The sequence below is a fragment of the Giraffa tippelskirchi genome, chromosome 1 (genome assembly GCF_054371585.1).
Source record: "Giraffa tippelskirchi isolate mGirTip1 chromosome 1, T2T-mGirTip1v1.2.pri, whole genome shotgun sequence".
Taxonomy (NCBI): domain Eukaryota; kingdom Metazoa; phylum Chordata; class Mammalia; order Artiodactyla; family Giraffidae; genus Giraffa; species Giraffa tippelskirchi.
In genome coordinates, this window is record NC_137275.1 from 208,718,507 (window position 1) to 208,742,957 (window position 24,451).

The following is a 24,451-nucleotide window of genomic DNA, read 5'->3' on the forward strand; positions in this document are numbered from 1 at the left end:
TAGTCCATAATTACTCAAATTTAAGACAAAATCCGTTATATTTGTGTAATGGGAAATTTTTTATGTGTTGCTGTATTTAAATTCTTTACAAATTTGCTTTAAAATATTAATATAGAGTTATACTTTATTGGTGATTTCTCTTTTAGGAAAGATCTTCCTACTTGGAGTACCAAAAGCTGTTGAGAGAAATAGAACATCTGAGTCGTTTATATATAGCTTATCAGTTTTTGCTGGCTGAAGATACTAAAGAACGCTCAGCTGAGGCATTAAAAGAAATGCAGGATAAAATTATGAAGCTTCAAGAAGAAGTGTCTGAGAATGATAAAAAAATAAAAGCACTTAGTCATGAAATAGAAGAGTTGGAAAAAAGAAAAGATAAGGTCAGACGTGTGTAAGAATAATAATACACTGAAAATATTAAATAATGTATAGTAACTATTTTGGATTTACTGGGCATTGTGTTCTCTATTGAAAAAAATTTATCTTAATGTATGATAAGGATATAGTTTCAGTTCAGTTCAGTCACTCAGTTGTGTCCGACTCTTCGTGACCCCATGGACTGCAGCACACCAGGCCTCCCTGTCCAACACCAACTCCTGGAGTTTACTCAGATTCATGTCCATTGAGTTGGTGATGCCGTCCAACCATCTCATATTCTGTTGTCCACTTCTCCTCCCGCCTTCAGTCTTTCCCAGCATCAGGGTATTGTCAAATGAGTCAGTTCTTTGCATCAACTGGCCGAAGTATTGGAGTTTCAGCATCAGTCCTTCCAGTGAATATTCAGGACTGATCTCCTGTAGGATGGACTAGTTGGATCTCCTTGCATTCCAAGCGACTCTCAAGAGTTCTCCAACACCACAGTTCAAAAGCATCAATTCTTCCATGCTCAGCTTTCTTTATACTCCAACTCTCACATCCATATATGACTACTGGAAAAACCATCGCTTTGACTAGACAGAGCTTTGTTGGCAAAGCAATGTCTCTGCTTTTTAATATGCTATCTAGGTTGCTCATAACTTTCCTTCCAAAGAGCAAGCATCTTTTAGTTTCATGGCTACGGTCACCATCTACAGTGATTTTGGAGTCCCCCAGAATAAAGTCTGCCACTGTTTCCAATGTTTCCCCATCTATATGACATGAAGTGATGGGACCAATTGCCATGATCTTAGTTTTCGGAATGTTGAGTTTTAAGCCAACTTTTTCACTCTCCTCTTTCACTTTCATCAAGAGGCTCTTTAGATCTTCTTCACTTTCTGCCATAAGGGTGGTGTCATCTGCATATCTGAGGTTATTGATATTTCTCCCAGCAATCTTGATTCCAGCTTGTGCTTCATCCAGCCCAGCATTTCTCATGATGTACTCTACATATAAGTTAAATAAGCAGGGTGACAGTATACAGCCTTGATGTACTCCTTTTCCTATTTGGAACCAGTCTGTTCTATGACCTGTTCTAACTGTTGCTTCTTGACCTTCATAGAGATTTCTCAAGAGGCAGGTCAGGTTGTTTGGTATTCCCATCTTTTTAAGACTCTTCCACAGTTTATTGTGATCCACAAAGACTTTGGCATAGTCAATAAAGCAGAAATAGATGTTTTCTGGAACTCTCTTGCTTTTTTGATGATCCAGCGGATGTTGGCAATTTGATCTCTGGTTCCTCCACCTTTTCTAAATCCAGCTTGAACACTGGGAAGTTCACGGTTCACGTACTGTTGAAGCCTGGCTTGGAGAATTTTGAGCATTCCTTTACTAGCGTGTGAGATGAGTGCAATTGTGCAGTGGTTTGAGCATTCTTTGGCATTGCCTTTTTTCGGATTGGAATGAAAACTGACCTCTTCCAGTCCTGTGGCCACTGCTGAGTTTTCCAAATTTGCTGGCATATCAAGTGCAGCACTTTCAGCATCATCTTTCAGGATTTGAAATAGCTCAACTGGAATTCCATCACCTCCGTTAGCTGTGTTCGTAATGATGCTTCCTAAGGCCCACTTGACTTCACATTCCAGGATGTCTGGCTCTAGGTGAGTGATCACACCATCGTGATTATCTGGGTCGTGAAGATCTTTTTTGTATAGTTCTTCTGTGTATTCTTGCCAGCTCTTCTTAATATCTTCTGTTTCTGTTAGGTCCATACCATTTCTGTCCTTTATTGTGCCCATCTTTGCATGAAAAGTTCCCTTGGTATCTCTGATTTTCTTGAGGAGATCTCCAGTCTTTCCCATTCTGTTGTTTTCCTCTATTTCTTTGCATTGATCACTGAGGAAGGCTTTCTTATCTCTCCTTGCTATTTGGAACTCTGCATTCAAATGAGTATATCTTTCCTTTCTCCTTTGCCTTTTGCTTCTTTTCACATTTATTTGTAAGGCCTCCTCAGACAACTTCTGTTCCTTTTTGCGTTTCTTTTTCTTAGGGATGGTCTTGATTCCTGCCTCCTGTACGATGTCATGAACCTCCATCCATAGTTCTTCAGGCACTCCATCAGATATAATCCTTTAACTCTATTTCTCACTTCCACTGTATAATCGTAAGGGATTTGATTTAGGTCATACCTGAATGGTCTAGTGGTTTTCCCTACTTTGTTCAATTTAGGTCTGAATTTGGCAATCAGGAGTTCATGATCTGAGCCACAGTCAGCTCCTGATCTTGTTTTTGCTGACTGTATAGAGCTTTTCTGTCTTTGGCTGCAGAGAATATAATCAATCTGCTTCGGTATTGACTCTCTGGTGATGTCCATGTGTAGAGTCCATAGTTTATTAAAAATAAATATATATAAATTATGCACTAACAAATTTTTAAGTACATTGATTGAATTGGGTGCATTTGATTATAGGAAGTTGGAGGTATACTTCGATCTTTAGAAGATGCTCTTACAGAAGCTCAGCGAGTTAATACTAAATCTCAAAGTGCTTTTGATTTCAAGAAGAAAAATCTGGCAAGTGAAGAGAACAAACGCAAAGAACTGGAGAAAAATATGGTAGAGGTAAGCAAATAAGTGTAATTTAATTCTAGTAATATACATTCCTCCATTCTGTTAATATTTATGGAGTGCCTGCTGTGGACCCAGGGTAATTATTTAGGCTAGGATGTAGCAACTGACAAAATGACAATAATGAACAAAATGCCTTGTGGGTCTTCATTCCAATGAGGAAAACGATTATAAAGAAAATAAGTGAAATATGTAGTATGTTATATAGTGGTAACTGATGAGAAAAAAAATAAAGCAGTGGATAGGGTTAGTATTGGGCGAAAGGTGCAATTTGGAATTTTACATTGGGTAGACATTAAAGGTCTCATTGGGAGGCCTCTATTTCATTAGAGACCTGAAGGTGGTCAGAGAGCCATGTAGATAGATTGGGAGGCTGTGGGGGAAGATGTTCCAGACAAAAGAGCAGCAGTTGTCCCAAGTGCCTAAGGTATTGGAAAAGCAGAGAGAAGTAAAGCTGGTTACCACTGAGTAGTAGAAATGGGGTGTAGGATCACATGTGGTTTTGCAAAATATGTGAAGGACTTTGCCCTTTATTCTGAGTGGCATGGGAAGCTGCTGGAGTTGGTTGAGCACAAGGGTGACATTTTAATATTTTAGTAGTACTGTTCTTGCTGTTTTGAGGATAAATTACAGATAAAGGGAAGAAGTAGAGAAACCAGGTAGTGGTTGTTAGTCCAGGTGATAGTCCTTGGATAGATGCAATAGAAGGTGGAATATTAGAGGAGTTGTGGGATTTTATGTGTACTTTAAGGGTAGGTCCAACAGATATACCCAGCAGGTTTTTTTTTTTAATTGAAGTATAGTCTGTTGGTTTACAATGTTGTTTTCTGCTGTACAGCAAAGTGACTCAGTTATACATGTATTTTCTTTTTTTATTTTCTTTTCCATTATGGTTTATCACAGGATATTGAATGTAGTTCCCTTTGTCATACAGTAAGACCTTGTTATTTATCCATCTTACACATAACAGTTGGCACCTACTAATGCCAAACTCCCAGTCCTTCCCTCCCCTTCCCACCTTTCCCCTTGGCAACAAGTCTGTTCTCTGTGTCTGTGAGTCTTTCTATTTTGTAGATAAGTTCATTCGTATCATATTTTAGATTCCACATATAAATGATATCACGATGTTTGTCTTTCTCTTTCTGACTGACTTCACTCAGTATGATAACCTCTAGGTCCATTCCTTGGTATCCATTGATGCAATGGCAATTTTTCATTCTTTTTAATGTCTGAGTAATACTCCAGTGTGTGTGTGTAACATCTTCTTTATCAGTTCATCTGTCGCTAGACATTTAGGTTGTTTCCATGTCTTTGCTATTATAAATAGTGCCCAGCAGATTGGTATTTGAATATGAAAGAGGGCTGAAGGATAACTCCAGAGTTCTGTCGTTGACAGTTTGAAATATCATTACCATTTGTTGAATGGAGAATAATAGGCTTGAGGAGCTAGTTAGACATCTAAGTAGAGATATCGATTTGATAGTTGAAAATACATACTTTGAATTCAAGTTAGAAATGCAAATTAAAATACATATTTTAGCATGCACCAGGCCTAGTGGTCAGACTTCTTTATATATACTCATTTCTTCAGTGATCCCATCCAGCCCTGTACCCCTCAGTACCATCTACATGTTGATGCCTTTCAAACCTATAATTAGCCTTGACTCCTTCTTTGAAGGACTCATTTGTCCAGCTATTTAATTAATATTTGTATATGGATGACTTTAAAAAAATCTAAAACTTAACATATCCAAAATAGAACTCTTAAATTTTCCTCACCTACCCAAACCTGCCTGAGCTACTGAATTTTCCTCATGTAAGTAATAATGCTGTTCATTCCAGAACCTGGAGTCCTCCTGAATTTTCCTCTTTCTCCCAACCCTGTGGTATCTGATTCATCAACAGATTTTGTTGATTTTAAAAGTATATCCAGAATATCCAGATATGTACGTATATCCAGAATACAGCCCTCTTTCACACCTCTTTCACTCCTCACATGGTTCATGCCATCACCTCCCAGGGAGGTCCTCAGTAGTATCCTCATTAGCTGCCTGTTTTTCCTTGCTCACTGTTTTTAGTGTGCTCCAGCCACAGTTCCTCCAATACCCAAGCTTGGCAAGTGTACCATCCCCCTAGTATTAGCATGGTCACACCTTTTGTTTCATTTAGGTTTCTGCTCAAAACGTCATCACAGAAAGGCCTTTCCTCATCATTCTTAAAACAGTAGTTCCATCATTTTTTGCTTTATTTGTTTACTATGTTTGCCATGTTAGAAATGTAGGCTCCCTGAGGACCCTGTGTCTTTAACGTCTAGAATAATGCCTGGTACATGGTAAATATCTAATTAATACCCAGTGAATCATGAATTAAGTGAGTCAAATTTCTGATCACTTTCATGTAAATACGACTAGATTTTTTTTTTTTTCTTTTAGTGCTGGTATCTTTTATAGCATTAGATATCTGATTATTAGAATTTAAGTGAGAGTGTTAGTCTTTCAGTTGTTCCAGCTGTTTGTGATTCGATGGACTGTAGCCTGCAGGCTCTTTTGTCCATGGAATTCGACAGGCAAGAAGACTGGAGTGGGTTACCATTCCCTTCTCCAGAGGATCTTCCTGACTCAGGGATCGAACTGGGGTCTCCCGCATTGCAGGCAGATTCTTTACTTACTGTGAGAACCACCAGGGAAGCTGTTCCCGTAATAATTTAATACTTATTAATATTTTATGGCCTTTAATAGTTTATAAAAGCATTTTCATATACATGCTCTTAATTCTGAAATTTCTTTTACACTTGGGGTAGAGTGGATATTATTTCAATATTATAGTTTTAGAACCTGATTTTTAGTTGTTTCAAGTAGTTTGTTTAAATTTGCAATAATATTTTAACTCATTCTCTCTCAGATTTGACTATAACATGGAATGAAGGTATTTCTATTAGGATAAGAGGTACATTTATCCTAAAAACTGAGAAATTTCAAAATGGGAATAAAATATTTAAAACTATGGTTAAATTACCATGTTCACTTCAAATTGGTATGAAATTTGATGACATTAAAGGTATATATGTTTCAGTGGTTTTCTAAAATATAATACTTTCCAATTTCAAACTCTTCCTAAAGGATTCTAAAACTTTAGCAGCAAAGGAAAAAGAGGTTAAAAAAATAACAGATGGACTAAGTGCCCTTCAAGAAGCAAGTAATAAAGATGCTGAAGCTTTGGCCACTGCACAGCAGCACTTTAATGCTGTTTCCGCTGGTCTGTCCAGTAATGAAGACGGAGCAGAAGCAACTCTTGCTGGTCAGATGATGGCCTGTAAAAATGACATAAGTAAAACTCAGACAGAAGCCAAACAGGTAAGTATAGACAGTGAGAACTATGTGATTGCAGCTTTTATTTCTTTATTATTATTATTTTTTTTTATTTTTTGTGAAGCTCCTTCACACTATGCTTTGGCAGTTGTTAAACAAAATGTTGAAAATGTTCAGATAACTATCAAGGAACTTGTTTATTACATTCTGCTGCTCCTTAGCACCTAAAACAATGAAATTCAAATATATTGATTGCTACCTGTTGAAAATGTCAGTATAAGATGCCATAAAGCATAAAATACCTTTATAGATTAATTGAAATTTTAAGTGTGATAAATACTCTGTTCTGTTTTCAGCAGTGTATGGAATACTTGAGGTTAGCGTATATGTTTTCATCTTTTTGGTATTTTATTGACATTATAAAGTTGAAGTTTTAAGCTTTAATGGGAAAACAAAAACATCATCTTCATTTATATGCCTGCCACACTTAGTTTTTTTTAATTTTTGTGTCTGAAACTTTTTAATGTCCTCCTTGGAAGTATTGATATCGCTACCTCCCTTTTATCCCCATTCCAGTCTTTGGTTTCCCTACTCTGATTTCATAATCTTCAATGGCTTTTCCACCTATTAAAATGGTTTTCAGATTTGTTTAGTTAGTTGTGCAGCTTGGAAGTCCTGTGAACGCAGGAGTTTTGATGGCAGAAGGAAAAAAATGTATACACACATGCATTCTTCTACTTGTTTTTTAATGAAAACTCATCTTTAAAAGTATATGCAGGACTCATCTATAAAAATATATTAAATCTATTAAAAATCTATTAAAAATGTATTAATCCTGTTCGAGGATTTCAGTTATATATTTGCAACTTTTTCATTCAAAGGTGATGGTCGCAAAACATTTGTAAATCAACAAAAACTTTAAAGTTCTTTCAGCTTTTTTGTTAACCTATTTTAACAATTGGGAACAATCCAACATTATTCCATTTTAAAGGAAGGATACACTCATTTAGATTGTAGAATACTGGTTCACGGTTTTAAGGAATAGTGCTCAATTATATAAACTATAGCATTTCAGTGTCAAACTTACAGCAAATAAATTTTTCTGTCAATTTAGCATCCTTTTCCTATATATTTTTATTCCTTATCAATACAGTTAGGTGCACAGTTGGACAGCATAAATATGTATAAGTGCAAATATGCATACCTAAGTGAAAAAGAAGGAAGTGATTTCTAGCTTTCTATTTTGTTTTTAATTTGATCAGCTAATGACAATTCTTTGATATTAATCTTTGAGCTCCTTGATGTTAGTTTTATAAATACTAAAAATAGAGACTTAAATTATAAGATATTTAATGATTTGAGCATATATTCATTTATATTCTGAGTAGTATTTTGAGGAGAATACACTGGGAAATGATTAACCTGTTGATATACTGATCCAAGTAGTCAGTTAAATTTTCAAGGCTGATGTCTCTTAAAACAGTCTAAATCTGGCCGTTTTATCACTACAGTATCTGCCTTGTATAGGCTGTTATATGTTTTTCTGTTACAGGCTCAGATGAAGTTGAAACATGCCCAACAAGAATTAAAGACTAAACAAACAGAAATTAAGAAGATGGATAGTGGCTATAGGAAAGATCAAGAAGCATTAGAAGCTGTGAAAAAACTTAAAGAAAAACTTGAAACTGAAATGAAAAGACTAAATTATGAAGGTTTGCCTTTAAAGACATGATGTTAAGTCATTAGGAAGTAGTGATTATTAATAGAAACTTAAATAGCAAGTAGGAAATTTTTTTATCTCATTAATGTTAATGGAAGTTAGTATAGAAATTATTTATAAATATAATCAGAAAAATATCAAAGTATAAAACGGTCCTTTGAATTTTTGAAACCTCTGTATTGAGCATTTGCTACTCCTTCCTCAGTACTGAGTATTAATCACCCTGAAGTGCTACTTGAAAACTCAAAAATGTTATTTGTATATTTCTACATTAGTAGGTGTCCAATTCCTATGTTTCTTGGCATGAAAATGGTTTTATGTGTTGAAAATATGTCTACTTGACACTTAATAGAAATTCAAATGTTAAGTATGCTTTTCTTTAATATTTATCAGAAATTTGCATTTTGGTTTTAGAAATGCTTTGGAAATAGAGATTATTAATATTTTCCTTAAAAGAGTAATATATTTGAGTTTTTAAAACTTGGTTTCAATTTACTTATGCCTTACTGTTCAGAAAACAAGGAGGAAAGCCTTCTGGAAAGGCGCAGGCAGCTATCTCGTGATATCAATAGATTGAAAGAAACAGATGAAGCTCTCTTGGCCAGATTTCCCAATCTTCGATTTGCCTATAGGTAAGAGTTAAATCTTGAATTTGAACATGGTAGTAACTTGGATATATTTTTGTATAAAAGTTACCGTAGCTGCTTTTCCTTAATTGTTTTTTTTTTCCTTAAATCTTTATTGAATGTTTCAGATTTGTAGACAGGGTAAGTTCTTGTGTTATTTAAGGCTACTAATGCCACTAATCTCAAGACCAAAACGAGGGGAATTTAATCTTAGTCCAAAAAGTTTCTTTAAAGTTATTTTATCATTAATGTTAAATAGCTATGTTAGCATTTTACAATTTGTTTTATAATGCTATATGGTTTTTTCTTGGAATACTTAAATATATGTATTACAAAGATTAGAACATTAAAGTTATTTTTGTTACCTTGAAAACATGTATACTGAAAGATCTTTTGATTTTAAAACAATAGTCTATTAAGGGTGCAATAGCATACTGTATACATACTTTAAAAAACCAGAGTACGTTAATTTATAAAAGCTTTATTACTAAAAAGACTATCAGCTGACAATGCAAGTTTGCCACAGAACTTCAATTTGTAAAAAACAAAATGACAACAGAAAACATCAGTATTTGTGAAACACAATAAAAGGTGTGTCTGTAGCTGGACAGTCATGAGACATTTGAAAATTTTTAGCTTCGTTAAAACTACTGATTATTGTGCTTTCAATTTAATGTATTATCAGAAAGTGCTCTTGACTAGTAAAATACAACTTTTTTTATTTTCTTGTCTAAGATTAATTTTTGTCCACTTTTCTGTTTTAGGGATCCAGAGAAGAACTGGAATAGAAATTGTGTGAAAGGACTTGTAGCTTCACTGATCAGTGTAAAAGATACTTCTGCAACCACTGCTTTAGAATTAGTGGCTGGGGACCGACTCTACAATGTTGTAGTAGATACAGAGGTAAACTGATTTTAATTAAAGAAAACATATAGTTGCTGTTAAAACTATAATAGCTGCTAGCTTGAAAAATCATGTGCTCTTAGAAGAATTGGGTACTTTCTTGATGTTTTAAACTTCTTCTAAGGCTAAATGTTGGGCTTCCCTGATGGCTCAGCTGGTAAAGAAACTGTCTGCAATGTGGGAGACCTGGGTTGGATCCCTGGGTTGGGAAGATCCTCTGGAGAAGGGAATGGCTACCCACTCCAGTATTCTGGCCTGGAGAATTCCATGGACTGTAGTCCATGGAGTCACAAAGAGTTGGACATGACTGAGCAACTTTCACTTAAGGCTAAATGTTTATCTTTACAGGGTAAAACAACAGAGTTAATGACTTTTTTATTATGTTATTGATTATATTTTATTAACATTATTCCAGAGGAAGTTGTATGCTAACTCCAGAGTCCAGAATGCATATATCCATCTTAGAATTTTGATTGTTCGGGATAGTAGGCACTGAGCATATTTATAAACTCCTAAACTTGTACTGTTTCCATTTAAATGTTTTTTGTCATTAATATTTTTTTCATTTCTAATTCACAATGTTGTAGGTTACTGGAAAAAAGCTACTAGAAAAGGGGGAATTGAAGCGTCGATACACTATAATTCCACTCAATAAAATTTCATCCAGATGTATTGCTCCAGAAACTCTGAGGATTGCTCAGAATCTTGTAAGTCTTTTTTATATGCTTTGTCTGCATCTTACTGTTTTTTTTTTTTTAATTATAGGACATTAACTTTGTGCTTTGAAGTAAATTGGGATTTCAGTCATATATCAAACCACAAAATTTTATTGTGTTACCATGCCTTAAAAAGTTAAGATACCAAAGAGAATAAAATCAGCTTTTGTGAAATTAGATGGAAAGAGAATAGAAATGTTGGAAGACTAAAATTCCCTTTGATATTTTAAAGTTGTAGTATTAGAATATCTTTAAAAGATTTTTATTGAAATATAAGTGGTTTAAATGTGTTTTAGGTATACTGATAAATGATTCAATTATACATACATATGTATATCCATTATTTTTCAGATTTTTTTCCCATATAGGTTATTACAGAATATTGAGTATAGAGTTCCTTGTGCTTTGCAGTAGGTCCTTCTTAGTTATCTGTTTTATTTTTGTGTGTTGTGTGTGTTAAGTCACTTTAGTCATGTCCGACTCTTTGTGACCCTATGGACTGTAGCCTCCTAGGCTTCTCTGTCCCTGGGATTCTCCAGGCAAGAATACTAGAGTGGGTTGCCATGGCCTCCTCCAGGATCTTCCTGACCCAGGAATGGAACCTTTGTCTTTTATACCTATTGCATTAGCAGGTTGATTCTTTACCACTAGCGCCACCTGGGGAGTAGAGTTCCCTGTGCTATACATTAGGTCCTTGTTCGTTATCTGTTTTATTTATAGTAGTGTGTAAATGTTAACCCCAATCTCCTAATTTATTACTTCCCCTACATTTCCCCTTTGGTATGTATGATTTTTGAAATCTGTGAGTCTATTTTATAAATACGTTCATTTGTATCAACTGAAGTCTCTTAGCATTTGCTTATCTGTAAAGCTTTTGATTTCTCTGTTGAATCTGAATGAGATCCTTCTGTGTAGAGTAATCTCTTCATTGTAGGTTTTTCTCTTTCATCACCAGGGCTTCCCTTGTGGCTCAGCTGGTAAAGAATCACCTGCAATGCTGGGTTCCATCCCTGGATTGGGAAGATCCCCTGGAGAAGGGAATAGCTACTCGCTCCAGTTTTCTGGCCTGGAGAATTCCATGGACTGTATAGTCCATGGAGTTGCAAAGAGTTGGACATGACTGAGCAACTCACTTTCACATTAAATATTAAACTTTTGATTTCTGATTAATTAGAATTATAGAGGAATATAGGAATTCTGTAGGTTTTTTTCATGCCCGGCACACTTAAACCAGCTATAGTGATAACCACTGTGGAACATAATTGGTCAGTCTTGCAGAGATGCTTCTCTACTAGAGTTTTTCTAGATTGCCCACCAACCTGTGAACATACAAAGCAGGTAGCCAGGATGTGCAATCAGCTGCTGAGCTAGATCTAAGGTAGTATGGTTTCTAGTGAATAGATGAGTGCAAGGAAATATATTTAAAAGGCTACTGTGGTTGCATAATATTTGGTAAGAACATGAAACCAGTTTTAACTTTCATGCCATGGATGGAGGAGCCTGTCGGGCTGCGGTCCTTGGGGTCCCTACGAGTCGGACACGACTGAGCGACTTCACTTTCGCTTTTCACTTGCACGCATTGGAGAAGGAAATGGCCACCCACTCCGGTGTTCTTGCCTGGAGAATCCCAGGGATGGCGGAGCCTGGTGGGCTGCCGTCTATGAGGTCTCACAGAGTCAGACACGACTGAAGTGACTTAGCAGCAGCAGCAGCAGCAGCAGTGATATCAATATTTGAGCAGGTATTCTAAGTTCATCAGTTGAAAAAACAATTCTCTGAAACCTGAAACTGCATGTATAATTAAGATAATAAATGGATATTCAGTAAATTTCTAAAGTTGAGAAGCTTTCAATGAAAGTTGTTTACTATCAGGAGAAGAAAGATGAGTATAGAGTAAATAGGTGGTAATTTTGGTTAGTACTTCCTTTACTTTGAAAAATCACCTTAGAGTCTAGAAGGAAGTTATTTTTGTCTTGGGTCAAGTTCCAGTGTTAGAAGTAAGTTGGGGTTTTAAGTAACAATAAAAGTACTTTTACCCAGATTCCTTAGCCACACACTGAATGGTAACTGCTATGTCAGAGGACATTGCTGAACATATGTTGCAGAGAGCTGCTTTGATTATGATTTCTGCTACTACTACACTCCATAAAGTATATTCAGTTCAGTTCAGTCGCTCAGTCGTGTCCGACTCTTTGCGACCCCATGAATGGCAGCACACCAGACCTCCCTGTCCATCACCAGCTCCCGGAGTTTACCCAAACCCATGTCCATCCAGTCAGTGATGCCATCCAACCATCTCATCCTCTGTCGTCCCCTTCTCCTCCTGCCCCCAATCCAGTATATTAGGTTGTTTTAAAAATGTAGGCTGAGGTAGACATTATAAACAAAGAGTGAGAAAAGACAGTTGGGGATCAAAATAAAAGATTGAGAGATTTTTTAAATTACTTTTTTACACTCAATTACTGTTTTCGTTTCTGTAACTGGAAGGTATTGCTCTAGCATGTTTTATTTGAATGGAAAAGTATTCACTTTGGGACAACCAAGTTGATGGTTGAAGTAAAACATGTAATTGTGTAACTGTTGATCTAGAAATTGTACTTTAAGAAAGTGTGTTCACAGATAATCCACTTTAAATTTAGAAACTTGATAGTAGCTTCTACATGATTGAAACTCATGACTGGTATTTTAACTAAATGTTTTACTTAGATTTTTCAGTGTTTAAACTTGAATTGTTTTTTTTCTAAAAGTGAGTTTTCTACAGCATTTTAGAAAATTCAAAAGGAGTTGTACTGCTGGGTTTGTATATTAAGCTACTGTTAGTATTTTATACTAACAGTTGTGGGCATTATTAGTATTTTATAAAATAGTATTGGAAAGGAGTAATATGTATTATGACATATGTTTTCCCACAGGTTGGCCCTAATAATGTTCATGTGGCTCTTTCCCTGGTTGAATACAAACCAGAACTTCAGAAAGCAATGGAATTTGTCTTTGGAATGACATTTGTTTGTGACAATATGGATAATGCAAAAAAAGTAGCTTTTGATAAAAGGATAATGACTAGAACTGTAACTCTAGGAGGCGATGTGTTTGATCCTCATGGGACATTGAGTGGAGGTAGGATTTATATCATTTTGTCCTCATAATTCTTTGTTCTAAATAGGATGGGGACTTTTTTTTAATAGGAAATATTGGGGTTGGAATAATTTAATTCAGTGTTTTATTCCTAATCAAAGATTGAGTTTTCATTTGTGACAGTTACTTATTATTAACTGAGAAATTATACATTGCCATCATCCAGATGGAACTCATAGTCTAGTAATCAGTACTGTAGCTTTTCTTGCTCATCTTAAGTCTATTCTTGTTTTCTCTTTTTTGCCTTATAAGATATTCTAGTCACTGGGAAACGAAGTATTTTTATTCAGTGCAATTGTAGCTTGACCACCCAGTTTTCCTTTAGGAAACATGTTAACTTCTAATATGTGTATATGATACTGCTCCTGTCAAAAGTAAAGCAAAACTTTAAATCTGCCCTTGAGATGGTGCCTTAAGAAAGGAATTCTTAAGTAGTGACCATGTATTTCCTGTCCTAATATTTGTGACACTGTTTCCATATCCATGTCAAGTGACCATGTAATAAATAACAAATACTGAATAGTACTTACTGTGGACTAGGCAGTGTTGTAAGCCTGTACTGTCCAATACAGTAGCTACTAGCCACATGTGACTTTCCGTTTAAATAAGATAATTAAAATTAAATAATTTACTTAATTGCACTAGGCATATTTCAAGGGCTCAGTAACCACAGTGGTTAGTGGGTAATTGGATAGTGCAAATATGGAACATTTCTATCATTCTATAAAGCCCTATCCTAAGGACTTTAATTAGTTCATTTAATCTTTATAGCAACCTTGAGGTAGACATTACTGCATTTTCCATTATATATTTGTAGAAACTAAAGTATAGAGCAGGTAAGAATTTGCTGATAAGTAGCAGAGCCAGGGGTCAGAGTTCAAACTCGGGTGGTCTGATTTCACAGTTTGTGCTTTTAACCAAATCAAGAGACTTGGATGCCTCTTGAGTTATGAAGTATCTTAATTTCTTTCTAGTCCAAGAAAACAGTAGCCATTATAATGAGCTTCATGATCAAGTTCCCCAGTGTACACAATGACTAGTATCTACAGATAGAAGATAGAGACCAAATATTTTAAAATATCTAGATTAGAAGGAACATTTTAGATTTCACTGAATTATAGGTTCTTGAAATTCCTCCTTAAGTGATGGCAGATATGTAACCCCATGTCATATAAGCAAAATGTTCATAATAGCATTGTTGATTGACCTTCACTTTCTTCCATCAAACCTAGAGTTTTCTTGACAGCTTAACACCTCAGCCTGTTACTGCCAGACAGTTATAATGCATGTAAGGTGAAACCAGTTTACCATGCTATGTCGAGTTTAGACCACATTACGATATGGTAATAGCTCCCAAATCTCAGTGGCTTACAGATTTATTCTATAATTATGCTACATATGTTACTTGTCTCTGCTCCATGTTATTCTCATTATGGGACTTAGGCTGACTGAAAAATAAATCTTTTTTTTCGAACATACTTTACTCATGGGAAAGGGAAAACAAATGGTAAATTATGTGCTGCCTCTTAAAGCTTACTTTCAGAAGAGGCAGATTTCCCACTTTATCGGCTGGAGCAAAGCACGTGGCTAAGCCTGATCTTAGTAGAGCAGAAAATGGTCCTGAGAGGGATCCACCTAGTGAGCAGAGGCAATGATTATTTTGAATAAATAATCCACCACATATAGAGTATTTGTTAACACACATGTAAGCCCTAAGATTCAAATGATAAAATGGATTCTGTAGCTTCATAAACCACTAAAGATTGGCTGTTGAATTATTTCAAGTGTAAATCTCTTAGAAAACTTTATTGTTTACTAAATACATGGCAACTCAGTGTCCATGGCCTGTTTCAATTTGCCTGTCAGGTGCTCGATCCCAGGCATCTTCCATTCTAATGAAGTTTCAAGAACTCAAAGATGTTCAAGACGAGCTCAGAACCAAGGAGAATGAGCTACAGGCTCTAGAAGAGGAATTAGCCAGTCTTAAAAACACTGCTGAAAAGTAAGACTTTGGTTGGATTAAGCTATTATCAAAATTTTTTTTGGTCAAAGATCTGCATCTGCACGATAGAAGATTAAAAAAACTATATATAAAGAAATTCTTACAACTTTAAAAAAAAAATCTTGGTATTGAATAAGTTGTGAATTGATAACTTATCAGTTATTTTTTTTAATATAAGTGATGTCTTTGTTTTAAGAAATCATGGAAAGTTAATTAAAAGGAAGAAGGAAAAATCAGCCAAATATTCCTATTTTTCTACTGAGATATATACTCTGTTAACATTCTGTGGGGATTAGTGGGGAAACACACAGATGCTCTGAAAGTTGATACCAGGGGACACTTGAGTCCTTGATTTGAAATGATGTAATATGCTATAGCATTGATTGGGTGTCTGCACTAAGTTTTGCAGCCTTATGGTGGTCCTATACATGTTGAAGATAGCTAGGCTGCCTGTGGAGAAGTTAAACAAGTTCATGTCAAAAGTCACTGCTAAAATTAAAGTGTTTACTTCCAGTGTTTTTTCTTTGTGGGTGTGGATATAGGTATGTATGTGTACTGTTCAACATTACTTCTGTTTGTGTATGATACATATTTATGTATGATGAAATATGTGTATGCCACATTTTTTTTTTCATAATTGGGTTCATGCTATTCAATGTAACCCTTTTTGTCACTGGACGTTATTTACTATTGGTGCCTCATGTGCCAAGTACTCTTCAAAGAACTGGGAATATAGCAGTGAATCAAACAGATAAATCTCTTCCTCATCTTATTTTCATGTGTGGAGTTGGGGCAACAGACAATATAAAAAGTTAAATTGGTAAAAGGTATGTTAGATAATGCTAAGTTCTAAGACTAAAAATGTAAAATAGGAAAGAAGTGTTGAAAGTTTATATGGGGTGGGCAGGGAAAGCCTCACTGAGAAGATGACTTTTGAATAAACACCTGAATGATGTTGAGTGGACTCACCATGTGGTTATCCAGAAGAGCCCTTACCCGCTTTAAAACCTTCAGGAGTATAAATGCCACAAACTTAACAAAGTGCAGTATTTGAGAGTTTAATTGTAATTTTTTTTTAATCCCTCTGAAGATGGCAAGTGGGAAATGAGATAAAATTAAACATTTTATTTAGAATTCACAATTCTGAATAAAGGTAAGAGAAAATAAAAGATAAAAACTTAATTTTTTTTGAGGGGTAAACTTTTGGCATTTATCTTCTGAAATTATCAAAGCTTAAAATAGTACTAAGACTTTTTTTGGGACACAGTATATATATGGAAAAGATTGTTTACACTAAGTCAAAGTGGCCATTCCCAGATGTAAATTGTATCAAAATGCCCACTTTCAAACATTATATACATGTAAATCCTACCTTTTACCTTCATTGACCTATGACATTAATCATAAAATGAATGAACTTTCTGTGAGAAAGAGACAAAAAGATGTTTCTGAAATGTGGAAGCTCTTGTCAAGGGAATGAATTACAAACTCAATTGTAGTCACATTTGGCTTGGAACTGTTAAGTTTGTTGAGCAGTACTAGGTCGTTTATTCTGCAGAGTTGTTTTGTAGACTAATTGTGGCCCTGAGGTCCAGGAAGAAAAATAGATTTTGAAAAATGAAAGTGGAAGGGTCACCTAAAGCCATTCTTTCATAGACCATATCTGGAAAATAGCTTGTCTTTTTTTCAAATTTCTTTACATTTTTAAATGAGTTGAAAAACGACTCAGTTAAAATTACGGCTTTTTAATTGCTGTCAAGCAATCTCAGACAAGAATACTCAAGGGAGTATTTATAAGTTGCTTCCTTTTTGCCCTCAAACCTCATGAATTTCTAGTTACGTGCAACCTTTGAATTGACTATAATTTAAAATTTCACTGCAGCTGAATTAGCAAAATACCTTCCAAAGCCGTAATTTGAAGCTGCCAGAACTGGGGGACAATTACAGGATCTGTCTGCAAAAAAAAATGTGCTTGGTGAATGTTTAAGTTTAGTACTGTGTCATTTTAAACCACCAGTCTCCTTACAAAATGGAGGGAATGTTACTATTTTTTTGAACATTTGAAACTGGGGATTGAGCTAACCAAATTTTTGAAAATATAATTGTTATATATTCTATTTTTGTGATGGGGGCTTTTATGGAGTTTTTCTTTTAGATAAGGATCAATGAGAAGGGTTATTTTTAAGGTAACTTATTTATTCGAAGATTAGTATTTTCTAAAATTAAGAATATTTCTGTGGATAGTTACTATTGGTCTTGGTCATTTAGAGTATTTACCTTCAGTAACCAAGTCAAACCTGACTTTAATTGATGCTTCAGAAGTGTTCAGTTCAGTTCAGTCGCTCAGTCGTATCCGACTCTTTGCGACCCCATGGATCGCAGCACGCCAGGCCTCCCTATCCATCACCAACTCCCAGAGTTTATCTAAACCCATGTCCATCGAGTCGGTGATGCCATCCAACCATCCCATCCTCTCTCATCCCCTTCTCCTCCTGCCCCCAATCCTTCCCAGGATTAGGGTCTTTTCCAATGAGTCAACTCTTCTCATGCATGAGGTGGCCAAAGTATTGGAGTTTCAGCTTCAGCATCAGTCCTCCCAATGAACACCCAGGACTGATCTCCTTTAGGATGGACTGGTTGGATATCCTTGCAGTCCAAGGGACTCTCAAGAGTCTTCTCCAACACCACAGTTCAAAAGCATCAATTCTTTGGTGCTCAGCTTTCTTCACCGTCCAACTCCCACATCCATACATGACCACTGGAAAAACCATAGCCTTGACTAGACGGACTTTTGTTGGCAAAGTAATGTCTCTGCTTCTAAATATGCTATCTAGGTTGGTCATAACCTTCCTTCTAAGGAGTAAGCGTCTTTTAATTTCATGGTTGCAATCACCATCAGCAGTGATTTTGGAGCCCAAAAAGTAAAGTCTGACACTGTTTCCACTGTTTCCCCATCTATTTCCCATGAAGTGATGGGACCAGATGCCATGATCTTAGTTTTCTGAACGTTGAGCTTTAAGCCAACTTTTTCACTCACCTCTTTCACTTTCATCAAGAGGCTCTTTAGTTCCTCTTCGCTTTCTGCCATAAGGGTGGTGTCATCTGCATATCTGAGGTTATTGATATTTCTCCCAGCAATCTTGATTCCAGCTTTTTCTTCCAGCCCAGCGTTTCTCATGATGTACTCTGCACATAAGTTAAATAAAGAGGGTGACAATATACAGCCTTGACGTACTCCTTTTCCTATTTGGAACCAGTCTGTTGTTCCATGTCCTGTTCAGAAATGTGGAAGTCATCAAAATGAGTCTTTTAACCAGTGGCATCTTACATTATGTTGTATGAGTTTGTTTTAGGTGAGAGCTTGTTTAAATGCATGTCTCAAACATCAGAAAAATTGTCATTTATTATAAACTTCTCTTCCTTAAGGTATCGCCACCTAAAACAGCAGTGGGAGATGAAAGCTGAGGAGGTAGATTTATTACAAACCAAGCTTCAGCAAAGCTCGTATCACAAGCAACAGGAAGAATTAGATGCTCTTAAAAAAATCATTGGTAAGATAAAAACATTTTGTGCTAATCTGTTTCAACTGATAACCATACTTTAGGTATTTGAAGCTCTCATGTTTATTGTATATTTGAATTAATATTTTAATTATATGTAATAATTTTCTGTTAATTTGCACTTTTTTGTTGGGTTGCTCATAGCTTGTTTTTATTGTTCTCATGTACCACATTACAAATATGTTTTTTGTTATATGCTTGTCTTTTGGTTTTATGTTTATAGTATTTTTGTTATATGTGTAATTCAATTTGTAACTATCTCTGTCCCTAATTTTAAGAATCTATCTTAACACCTTTAATCAGAATTTAATTGTATATGGTAGTTTTAAATTTCTCTTATTCCTTAGGACTATTCACAGACCTATTTTCCCCCACTAATATTTTTATTCTTTTTTTTCTCTTATAAAATTAAAAATGTATTCATTCATTCATTCACCTTCTCCACCCCCTGCCTCTGGCAACCACCAATCTTTTCTTTGTATCTGACCTAAGATATTGAAGATTCCACATATAAGTGTGATCATACGGTATTTATCTTTCTTTGACTTATTTCACTTCATGTAATACCCTCAAGGTCCATCCATGTTATTGCAAATGGTAAGATTTCCTTCTTTTTTTACGGTTGAATAGAATGCCATGGTATGTTTATGCCAGTTTCTGTATCTGTTCATCCATAGTGGACTCAGGTTGTTTCCATGTCTTGGGTGTTATAAATAATGAAGCAGTGAACAGCACCTGTTTTTTTGATAGCCTGTATAACAGTTGAGGTGATCGCTCTTTGTGGTTTTGATTTGAATTTCCCTTATGATTAATGTTGAGTATCTTTTCATGTACCTCTTGGCCATTTGTACATCTTCTGTGGAAAATGTGTATTCAGGTCCTCTATTTTTTGTTTTTTTTTCCTGTTGAATCATATGAGTTCTTAATATGGTTTAGATATTAACTCCTTATCAGATAGATGATTTACAGATGTTTTCTCCTATTCAGTAGGTTGCCTTTTAGTTTTGTTGATGATTTGTTTTGCTGTGCAGAAGCTTTTTGGTTTGATTTAGTCCCCCTTGTTCACTTTTGCTTTTGGTGTCAAATTCAAAAATCATCAAAACCTATGTTGTGGAGCTTACCACCTGTTTTCTTCTAGGAGTTTCATGATTTCAGGTTTTTCCTTCAAGTCTTTAATCCATTGACTTAATTTTTGTATGTGGTGGTAGAAGGTGGTCCAGTTTCATTCTTTTGTAAGTGACTGTCCAGGTTCCTTGCAACATTTACTGAAGAGACTGTCTTTTCCCCATAATATATCCTTGACTCCTTTGTCATAAGTTAATTGACCGTGTGTGCATGGGCTTTGTTTGGGGTTCTTTTACTCAGTAGTTCCACTGATCCTTGTGTCTGGTTTATACCACTATTCTACTGCTTGCATTACTCTAGCTTTGTAATATAGTTTGAAACCAGGGAGTACGGTGTCTCCAGTTTTGTTGTTGTTGAATTCAAGATTGCTTTGGCTGTTCAGGGTCTTTTGTGGTTCCATACAAATTTTCAGATCGTTCATTCTATTCCTATGAAATATGCCATTGAGATTTTGATAGTATCTGACTTGAATCTGTAGCTTGCTTTGGGTAATATGGACATTTTAACAATATCCTTCCAATCTGTGAGCATAGAATATTTTTCCATTTATTTCTGTCTTCAGTTTCTTTCATCAGTGTTTCATATTTTTCAGTGTACATGTCTTTCACCTCCCTGGTTAAATTTATTCTTAGGTATTTTCTTTTTGGTACAGTCGTGAATGGGATTGTTTTCTGTATAGAAACAACAGATTTTTGTAATTGATTTTGTATTCTGCAGCTTTGTTGACTTTGCTTATTATTTCTAACAGTTTTTTGATGGAGTCTTTACAATTTTCTGTTTATAATAGGATTTTATGTTTATGTCATCTACAAATAGTGACTTTCTTTCCAGTTTGGATGCCCTTCTTTTCCTTGCCCTGCTGCTATAGCACTTCCAGCACTGTGTTGAATAAAAGTGGTGTGGGCATCCTTGTCTTTTTTTTGGTCTTAGAGGAAATGCTTTCAGCTTTTTACCAGTGAGTATGATGTTAACTGTGAGCTTGTCTTATATATAGCCTTGTTTATTCTCTCTCTATACTCACTTTACTGTGTTTTTATCATAAATGTTGGATTTTCTCAAGTGCTTTTTCTGCTATTGAGATGACCATGACTTTTATCCTAATTTGTTAATATAGTGTATCATATTCACTAATGGGCAGATGTTAAACCATCATTGTATCCCTGGAATAAATCCCACCTAGTCATGGTGTATGATTCTTTTAGTGTGTTGTTGAATTCGGTTTGCTGATGTTTTGTTGAGGATTTTTGCATTTATGTTCATCAGGGATGATAGCCTGTGATATTTTTTGCTTGTAGTATCCTTGTCTGGTTTTAATATCAGGATGATGATGGCTTCACAAAATGAGTTTGGAAGAATTTCGTTTTTGTCTGCTTTTTGGAAGAATTTGAAAAGGAAAGATTGGTATCAATTCTTTAAATGTTTGATTTAATTCTCCTGGACTTTTGTTTGTTGGGAGGTTTTCGATTCCTTATTTAATTTCCATATTACTAATCTGTCTTTTCAGATTTTCTATGTCATAATGATTGAATCTTGATAGGTTGTCTTTTTCTAGGGATTTATTTCTTATGGGTTGTCTGATTTGTTGGTGTGAAATTTTTCATAGTTACCTTTTATGATTCCTTATATTTCTGTGGTATCAGTTGTAGTATCTTATTTCTGACTTTGGGTCTCTTTTTTTCTCTTAAGTCTAGCTGAAAGGTTGTCGGTTTTAAAGAACCAGCTTTTAACTTCATGGATTTTTTTTCCTATTTCTTCTTAGTCTCAATTTCATTTATTTCCACACTGATCTTTATTCTTCTTCCTTCTACTAACTTTGGGTTTTGTTTTTTCTTCTTTTTGATGCAATTCTAAATGGGACTGTTTAGTTTATAGAAACACAACAGATTTTTGGTATAAAGTTGTTTGAGACTTTTCTTGTTTCTTTAGGTAGGCATTTGTTGCTATGAACTTCACTCCTAGAACTGATTTTGTTACATCTAATGTACATTTGGTTTGTTGTATTTCTGTTTATCTTTGTGTTGGGTATTTTATTTCTCTTTTGATTTCTAGAATGATATTCTACAATGAAAAGTATATAGGAAATTGTATAATCATGGCTTTCAAGGTTATGTTTGTACCTAGTCCCAACACTTAACAGTGTATGTTGATTGTGACCATAACATGCTCATTCTATCTTTATTTTTTAATTTATAAATTCAGAGGTAATATGTTTCCTATGCTTCATCCTAGGTATGTTCTCACAATATTTCCCTACTTTTTTAATAGAGTTTCCTTGAATAAAAATAAGTGAGGAAGGAACACCAATTTAAGCTTTTTTATGGGGCTAATTAAAAGTATTCTTATAACTAAAATAAAAATACCATAGTTATGTGCTCAGTTCTGGTTTTAGGGAGCATATGGTATATAAAATGGTCTGTGATCTTTTTATGAGAAGTTAAATTGTAGGTAAAGTTTATGTTACTCAATTTCATGTGATTGGAAATAATTTCTTTACAGAATTTAGATAATTCAAGTATGGCTCTAAGGTATGACCTGTGTTTTCAACATACTGTTTCTAGAATAAGGTTAGAACAGTTAGTTTTTTTTTAAAAACTCTTGCCTCCAACTTTCTATACCTTTTTTCTGTTAAAAGTTGAATTTGTAAGCCCTTATCTGTAACTGTTACTAGTTGGAAGATCTCATTTAGTTGTATTTGCCTGCTTTATGATGCAGAGGAAAGTGAGGAGACCTTAAAAAACACCAAAGAAATTCAGAAAAAAGCTGAAGAAAAATATGAGGTATTGGAGAATAAAATGAAAAATGCAGAAGCTGAAAGAGAGAGAGAACTGAAGGATGCACAGAAAAAACTAGATTGTGCCAAAACTAAAGCAGATGCTTCTAGCAAGAAAATGAAAGAAAAACAACAGGTAATATATATATATTTTTTAATAGAATTAATCATTTAACATCAGCATAGAACTGAAGGGTGGTAGAGCACCATTGGTTGATTTGGCCTTCATCGATATTTGTCACAAATCCAAAAGTGAGAGACAAGGTTGCTTGATTCATATCAGAGACTCACTGTTTTGACGTTTCTGTTTGGTGATCATCATCTGTTTGAACATACACTGTGAAAGAATGATGATGACAAAGCATGTTATATTTGCAGTGTCATTCAATTGTAGACTATTTTGGATAGTTCAAGGCTGGAATTTGAACCTGTTTTTCTGTTTACAAAGAAGGCTACGCGCTCAATCACTATTCCATACAATTTCACTTAAATCTAACTTTTCTTCACAGTTCTTTTTAAATCCACCTTATGATTCTGCTATTAAATATTTAGCTTTACACAAAGCATTTGTAAAGAACTAAAGGCTATAATGGGAAAGAAGAAAAACTAATTTTGCAATTAAATAATAGTTTAAAAAAAGGTTTTTACCTCTCCTAATTTATCTACTATATAGACTTCTGTATTGTTTTTCCCTATAGGAATAAAAGGATGAAATAGTTTATGCAAAGTTCTTTGAACCCATAAAAATTGTATGTACATTTTTTAATATAGAAAAATAAATTTCTTTTCCCCTTTCTTCTTTGGAAGCAGCTTACATGTTTTTAGTAGTTGAGTAACTAAGCTATGGTCCTTACTTGCTTGAGTATCTATTTAGTTTTGCTGACATGTGTAATTATTTTTCAATAGTTGGTAACTGTTGAATGCCCAGATGCTGTGTTTTTTATAGGAAGTGGAAGCTATCACCCTGGAACTGGAGGAGCTCAGGAGAGAGCATGCATCCTATGAACAACAGCTTGAAGCTGTAAAGGAAGCTATCATATCCTACGAGGGTCAGATTGCAGTAATGGCCTCTGAGGTGGCTAAAAATGAGGTAGGAGTGACTTAACCACATTAGAGAAATACAAATGTCAATCTGCTTCTGAAATGGTGGCTTAAAGATGTTTGACTTCAGAGGTCTCAGTCTCTTCACCCTGGTCATGATGAGAGGGAAGATGATTACCAATCAGAAAGAGTCCTGAAATAATATCACTAAGTGTTTTAGTCTAGGTCTCCTAGAAAATGAAAAACACCCAGTAATTCGACCAGGGAGAGTTTAAATAAAAATTATTAACTATAACAGGAATTTGGAATGATATAAGATTGATTGCTAAGGGGTAGAGAAAACGCTAAAGAATATATGAACAGCAGATACAGGAGCGGTCATAACCTATACGCTGAGGCAGCGCACCCACAGAAGGAACAAATCTGGGAAAGAGCCCCATTCTACCTGCAAGGCTGAGAACTACATGTAGTTGGAGAACACGTCATTGTGGCCCTCTGGTGGTGGAGTTTGGTGTAGCAGGGAAACCATGCCTAGGAAAGTGCTGCCCAGGACACCTGCTGGGAA

The 24,451-nt window shown here is 35.2% G+C and overlaps 1 protein-coding gene across 7 annotated transcripts in view; it reads left to right on the top strand.

Moving 5' to 3' along the window:
• SMC2 (structural maintenance of chromosomes 2) overlaps positions 1 to 24,451 on the top strand; it is a 51,003-nt gene that overhangs the window by 10,294 nt on the left and 16,258 nt on the right. For all 7 annotated transcript variants that reach the window (XM_081524499.1, XM_081524510.1, XM_081524521.1 and 4 more), the window contains exons 8-19: positions 147 to 380; positions 2,825 to 2,974; positions 6,100 to 6,333; positions 7,841 to 8,000; positions 8,523 to 8,640; positions 9,399 to 9,537; positions 10,125 to 10,244; positions 13,166 to 13,370; positions 15,255 to 15,390; positions 18,817 to 18,941; positions 22,788 to 22,981; positions 23,792 to 23,935. In XM_081524499.1, the coding sequence (XP_081380625.1) occupies positions 147 to 380; positions 2,825 to 2,974; positions 6,100 to 6,333; positions 7,841 to 8,000; positions 8,523 to 8,640; positions 9,399 to 9,537; positions 10,125 to 10,244; positions 13,166 to 13,370; positions 15,255 to 15,390; positions 18,817 to 18,941; positions 22,788 to 22,981; positions 23,792 to 23,935 (1,959 nt within the window). The remainder of the gene's footprint in view (positions 1 to 146; positions 381 to 2,824; positions 2,975 to 6,099; positions 6,334 to 7,840; positions 8,001 to 8,522; positions 8,641 to 9,398; positions 9,538 to 10,124; positions 10,245 to 13,165; positions 13,371 to 15,254; positions 15,391 to 18,816; positions 18,942 to 22,787; positions 22,982 to 23,791; positions 23,936 to 24,451) is intronic.